The sequence below is a fragment of the Siniperca chuatsi genome, linkage group LG23 (assembly GCF_020085105.1).
Source record: "Siniperca chuatsi isolate FFG_IHB_CAS linkage group LG23, ASM2008510v1, whole genome shotgun sequence".
Classification (NCBI taxonomy): domain Eukaryota; kingdom Metazoa; phylum Chordata; class Actinopteri; order Centrarchiformes; family Sinipercidae; genus Siniperca; species Siniperca chuatsi.
This window is the reverse complement of record NC_058064.1, coordinates 21,128,794-21,134,793: the sequence shown is the minus strand read 5'-3', so window position 1 is coordinate 21,134,793 and position 6,000 is coordinate 21,128,794. Positions and strand designations below refer to the sequence as shown.

General features: G+C 43.5%; 1 protein-coding gene across 21 annotated transcripts in view; it reads left to right on the top strand.

Annotated features, from left to right (window-relative positions):
• The first annotated feature begins 3,212 nt into the window (after positions 1–3,212).
• LOC122871171 (pleckstrin homology domain-containing family A member 5-like) overlaps positions 3,213–6,000 on the top strand; it is a 262,530-nt gene continuing 259,742 nt past the window's right edge. For 7 of the 21 annotated variants that reach the window (XM_044185937.1, XM_044185931.1, XM_044185932.1 and 4 more), the window contains exons 1-2: positions 3,229–4,840; positions 5,623–5,680. In XM_044185937.1, coding sequence (XP_044041872.1) covers positions 4,660–4,840; positions 5,623–5,680 — 239 coding nt within the window. In that variant the 5' untranslated portion in view covers positions 3,229–4,659. Of the gene's footprint in view, positions 4,841–5,622; positions 5,681–6,000 lie in introns of all 21 variants that reach the window. The other 14 variants (XM_044185929.1, XM_044185926.1, XM_044185945.1 and 11 more) reach the window with 7 other exon arrangements.

The following is a 6,000-nucleotide window of genomic DNA, read 5'->3' as shown; positions in this document are numbered from 1 at the left end:
TTGACCTAGAATGCATCATAGTTTATAAATGAATGTTTTGTTCAGATACCCATATTTAATCCTAATAGTGCCCTATGATAGATGAAATATCTTAATTAACTCTCTTCCTTAGATACTATCCCTGTCCCCTATTTTCAAGTTAGTTATTATAGTTTGTAATTTGTTGTTCATTAGTTCATATTTTCATTTCATGGGACTGTACCGTGATCAACCTTGATTCAGATGAACATTTTTTTATCCTTACTGATAAAAAAGAATTGAACTTCTCTGAAAGTGGCCTCTGAGCCATAAACAGCCCTGTCCAGAGAGCTGATAAGCTTTCCCCCAGTAACTTCCTCGGTCCCATGACCTTTGCCGGACTCGAGGTCACAAATGGAAAGTTAAATGACAATCCCTCGATTTACAGCAGGTCTGCTTGAAGTCAAACTGATCTGATACCCTGTTCCAGCTCTGGGTCTAACACAAAGAACTTTAAAAGAAAGAAGCCTTCTGGAGGAAACTGCTCCAGCTCTGGGCCCAGAAGGAGCCCTGGTTTGTGCACCCAACCACGTGGTGTAGAGAAGGAGAAATAGAGAGAGATGGAGAGATGGAGTGAAAGAGACTCAGAGACTTAACTCTTAAATAAAGGAACCCTATTAGCGATGCTAAATTGCTGCTGCCAGATTAAAGAAGTTGCTACATCCAGTTGCAGCACCTGAGTGCTAATGAGGACTGTGCCACGTAGACAGTCGACGCTCACACTGCGTTGCCATCACAACTGAACGTCATCATCCTGATTAAGGAAGGAGAGGCATCCGACTCAAGCTACAGTCACTCCGTGGGATCGACAGTGCGCCCAGAAACATGGAACTCCAGGGAGTTTCATCCTCTCCCCTCCAGGGCAACGCCTGCCCTGCTCAGCCAAAACTCAGGTGAATCAACAGGTGCTTTTCCTGTGATTTTGGGGTTTGATGCTTTAGTTTAATAAGAGTAAGAAACTTAGATCATTTAAAGTTTGTCCACATAGTGGTTTCCTGTGTTTACACAAGTTAATACCACTTGCCAAAATAATCATTCACTGCATCCTCTGGTGTCAAATGGTCATTAATTCACTTTTTAATCATTCATTGTGTTCATATCATGCATTCATAGTTGCATGTATCCGCTCATTTATTTATCCGTGAGTGTAAACCCGCTCCTTCGTCTGACAAAAATGAAGGTCATTCGATATAATCAGTTTAATGCATTTAAACCTTTAATCTGCTACAGGTTCACAGGCCGTTTGTAGCTAGATGATTTGTAATGGTGGTGTTGATCGGGGATCTTTACTTAAAGTGTTACAGAAAGTTGAAATATCTTGGGTTTAGCCCAGATGTTCAAGTTTGAATTTTTCATCTTGAGTTTCACCAAACCAATTTGAGCAACTAGATTTTTTTTTTACTTCAATTACAGTTGAATACAGGATAATTTTATGTGGGAAAATTACTGATATGAATTTAAACAGGGGAATTTAAACCAGGTAAAGTCAGATCAATGGTTTTCACAGTCAAATATTTCAATACTATAAATACAGTGGTATTTAACATTCAGTATTCAGTAGTGACTAAATTAATTAATTAATTAATTAAAACAATTAGGCACTCGGTTGCTTATAAGATTTAATCCTCACGGCCTTCCTTTGCTTCCACAGAGGGAAGCTGAGGAGTGTGAGTGAGCAGGGCGGTGGGCCAGAGGGGTGGAGGTGACAGGGTGTGCAACAATTACAGTACTTGGTGGGAGGAGATGCTCCTCCTCCTGGAAGACCATTTGAGCTCTGGATGTGTGTGTGTGTGTGTGTGTGTGTGTGTGTGTGTGTGTTTGGGGGCGTTAAAGGGGTGTGTCTGTGTGTTAGTTCAGTATGTGAGCTATTCCTGACCTCTGGGATAGACTTAACAATGTGTGTGTGCTTTGTCTAGCCTCATTAGGAAGCATGAGTGTATGCTGTGGGAATGAGTGGAGGGGCTGGCAGGTGGTTTGTTTGGGTGGTGGGCGGATTTCCAGCCAGTTGAGCTATAAGTGTGACCTGCTGTTAGACGCTATGATTGGACAGGAACATAAACACTGACGGTACACGCTGTGCTCCACGGGCTGATCAATATTTGAGCAAACACTCAGCTCCAAAATAAGCTCCCTGTCATCTGAGACCTGACGGAGCCCCTCATTACGGGACATTAGCTCTCAGAGGAGCTTTGTTGCAAAAAAAAGGATTTTAGAATCAAACCATCAGTGCTTTTGAAGGACATTGCTGGTTGACTGCTGAAAAGTAGTTTTCCAATTAGACAGCTCTGCCACTGACTAAAGATATCTTTAATTTGGACAAAATGTATATGGATATTGTTGAATTGAAAGAACTGGTAGAGACACACCAGTACTGGAATATACAGACCAGTGACAAATTAAATGAAAAACCTGAATAAATGAGTGTAGAAACATACGTGAATACAGATGTTTCCGATAATACAGTTAAGCTCTGTGACATGTTGAAAAAGGAGCACGTGACATCGATTTTGGAACAAGACGGCGAGAGGAAAAGATCGAAGTGACTGTGGAAGAAGGTTCAAGGGGAGCTCACAATAAAGTCAAAGTAAATCTATTAGAATATATTAAGTATGATAACTTCTGTTTGTACTGTATTGGGTGTCTGCATAGTGGGGCTGTCGCAAAATCAAGTTCAAAAGATTTTGACGTAACACGTACTCAGTTTGAATTAAATGTGAATGCAACACACACAATCTAACCCTAACCTGAGTTGTAGAATTGACATTGTTCCGTTCATTCGCAGTGCCTCTGCAGTCTCACTTCAGTGACAAGCAAATTTTTCAAAGTCTGCAAACAGCCCTACCTTTTCCCAAGATTCACCTCCCTTTATGAAGACGTCTCCTTGCAGCCCAGACTTGATGACAGCATGTGATATATGTGTGGACTGTATGTGCTGACTAACTGCACTGGCGAACACGTCCACCTATGTAGGCGTCCAATGTAGTGAGTGTGCGTCCACTCTGCTGTCTTTGTCCATGTCCTTTTTAGAGTATACCCAGCGCTTTACGGTCTGCATGGATGTTTTGTGTGGCAGATGAGGAAATGTGCATCATGTTGAAACCTCATGGCTGTGCGGACATGGAAATAACGATTTGACGCGTCAGACAGCGCACCGTCATCAAAACACCAAATGAGCGAATATCTTTCGTTTTTTCGTTATTGTTTTTTTATTGTGCATTTTTGTGTACACTTTAACTTAAAGCATTCACACATGAAAGTGCTGTAGCGGTTGGTGGATGGTTGGTTTTGATGGGATAAAATGTGATATTCCAGAACAACAGCAAACATTCAAAACATTGGTGTATAATACAAAATATATATAATATATTCATTAGAATAAAATAATACAAAACAGTAAGAAAGACAAAAGAGAGGAAGTAAAAAGGAAAAGAAACATGAGACAATGGAACAGTGGGAGTTCAAAGTACGGGAGTTTGTGTGTATGGTTGTGCGCATGGGGAGTAGTGATGGTGGTGTGGTGAGTGTGTGTAAGGTTGTCGAGTATGCATTATTGTAGAACGTGAGCGTCCATATACATACTGTTCATATGTAATGTTTGACGTGTGTGTAAATTAGCATCTGTCTTTCCAATGCAATGAGACGACTTCTCTCTGCTATTGTTAGTGAAATAGGGAGACAGCTCTTACGGAGCAGAGAGCTGAGGCTGCTCTGGAGGCTTGTGGTGGAATAACACCGTAATAACACACTTTATATTGGCTTTCATCTGTAGAAATACCATATAAGGTCTCAACCAGAGACTGAGGACACATTCAACGCTTTATTTTTCTTTATAAATCTTTTCTTACTTTCCCCCCCTACTTCTATGGCAGTCAGTTGTATTTTATACATAATAAATTTAAAAAATGACAGCAGAGGGAAAAAAAGAATGAAGTGGGAATGAAGCGCTGTATGGAAGCTATATGTGCATATCTCATGTAAGAAATATGCACTGTACAGCCTGCATATATGTCCAAAGAAGAAAAAAGGATGCATGCATAAACAAACACTTGCATAAACTCAGACCAACTGTACATGTACACACACACATACTTATATAAGTACTGTACACACACACACTGATTAAGTAAAATGTTGTTTCTCATTTATTTTTAATTATTTTAGCATTTTGTCATGAACTTTCTGTGCATGTCTCCATTTTTCATTACTCATATTCTTCTTTAGCATTAAGTTTGTTGGTCAGTCACGTAACTATCGATTCATTGATTGATTGGTTGGTTGACTGATTATAAACTCAAAGCTGTGCAGGAATCAAACTAACAGTGAACTTTCATTGGGGCCAATTCAGTCACACACAGAAAATACCCCACCGCCTCCCGCCACTTGTCACAAAAATCATTGCTTGTGTCTTTATCCTCTAGGCGCGTCCCCATCTCCTGTAAGCGCGCGCACGCTGAAACCCTCGTGCGCGCTTGGCACGGCGCCGCGCACTCCAGCCTCCGTAACCCAGAGCAGTAGAGCTCTCAGCTAGACATGGCGGCGGATCCGAAGCCGGACTGGCTCTCCTGCCTTCCTTCTTCTTGGAGTTATGGGGTGACTCGGGATGGACGCATATTCTTCATCAAGTAAATATCACGCGGACACATGGATTTATGGATACGCACTGCTTATTTCTCCGACGCATCTTTCCTGTTTGTCTTTTTGCGGGTTCTCTGTTCACCTTTTCCCCCGTTTTCTTCCACCAACAGCGAAGAAGCGAAGAGTACAACGTGGTTACATCCTGTCACTGGAGAAGCTGTAATCACGGGGCACAGAAAAACTCCAGGTAAACACTCTGAGAATGTGTTTTTCTGCAATCCCTGCGAAAACACGCACACACACACGCGCGCACGCAGCGCCTGGGAAAGGTTAATTGCGCGGTGGAGGAAAAGGGGGCGACAAGTTGCGGAGAGAGCCGTGGAAGACGATGAGGGGATTTTTCTTTTCTCTGCAGCAAAGCAACAGCCTCCTCGGCTCCGCTCCCCTCTCTGCTCCCCGCTGGCGGACCATTACGCCCCCCCCCCTCCTGCTCGCTCCACCTGGACACTTTGCGACACACTTTTTAAAAGTTCCGTCACGTAGGCGTGAATCGATTTCGGAGCCGGTTCCCTACAGCGACATTTAACATATTTCCCACTGAAGCCCGCTTTGCTGCAGAAACACAGTGTGTCCAAGCACGTAGAGGCACCGAGGCGGCTTAAAGAACAATGCGGCGCGTCTGGTGCGTCAGCGCAAAGCCGATATTCCAAAATAAAGCCCATCTGCCGCAACAGGAAAGGAATGACGGGTGGGAAGGCACCGTTGCATGCAGATCAACAGTGTATTCAAACAGCTAGAAGATGGGCAGCGCAGACGGACAGATTGAGTAACCCTCAAATATCTGCTGTGGTTATTGGGGAGGGGGCGCGGAATTGCATAACAAATTAGCTATTTGTGGTCCAGACACTGCATTGCTGTGCAGGTGTGTGTGTGTGTGTGTGTGTGTGTGTGATTAGCTTCATGTCTTTCTGCACAGCTGCTTATGTTTCTGTGTATTGTGTTTTCTCTTCCAATCCCCTGTCCTCACAGATTTACCAACAGGCTGGGAGGAAGGATACACATTCGAGGGAGCTCGCTGCTTCATCAAGTGAGTTGGAGTGTGTGGCAGAGAGAGACGGGGCTGAGGGCTGCTTTGTTCGGTCGGCAGGCAGAGATGTCTCTCAGCTATCACCGGTGTCCACCAACGTCTCTGCCCTGCTGGAGGAATTCACACATCTATCTGTTTGCCTCTCCTGTAACACACACACACACAGATTCACACACAGAGACAATCAGTGTGAATGGATTGTCACACGGTCTTGACTTAGTCTCGCTGCTGTTGAGGCTTTCTCCTTCTATCAGTCATGCGCTCGCCCTTCACCTCTATCTCATCACAAACACACAAACACACACACAAACACACACACA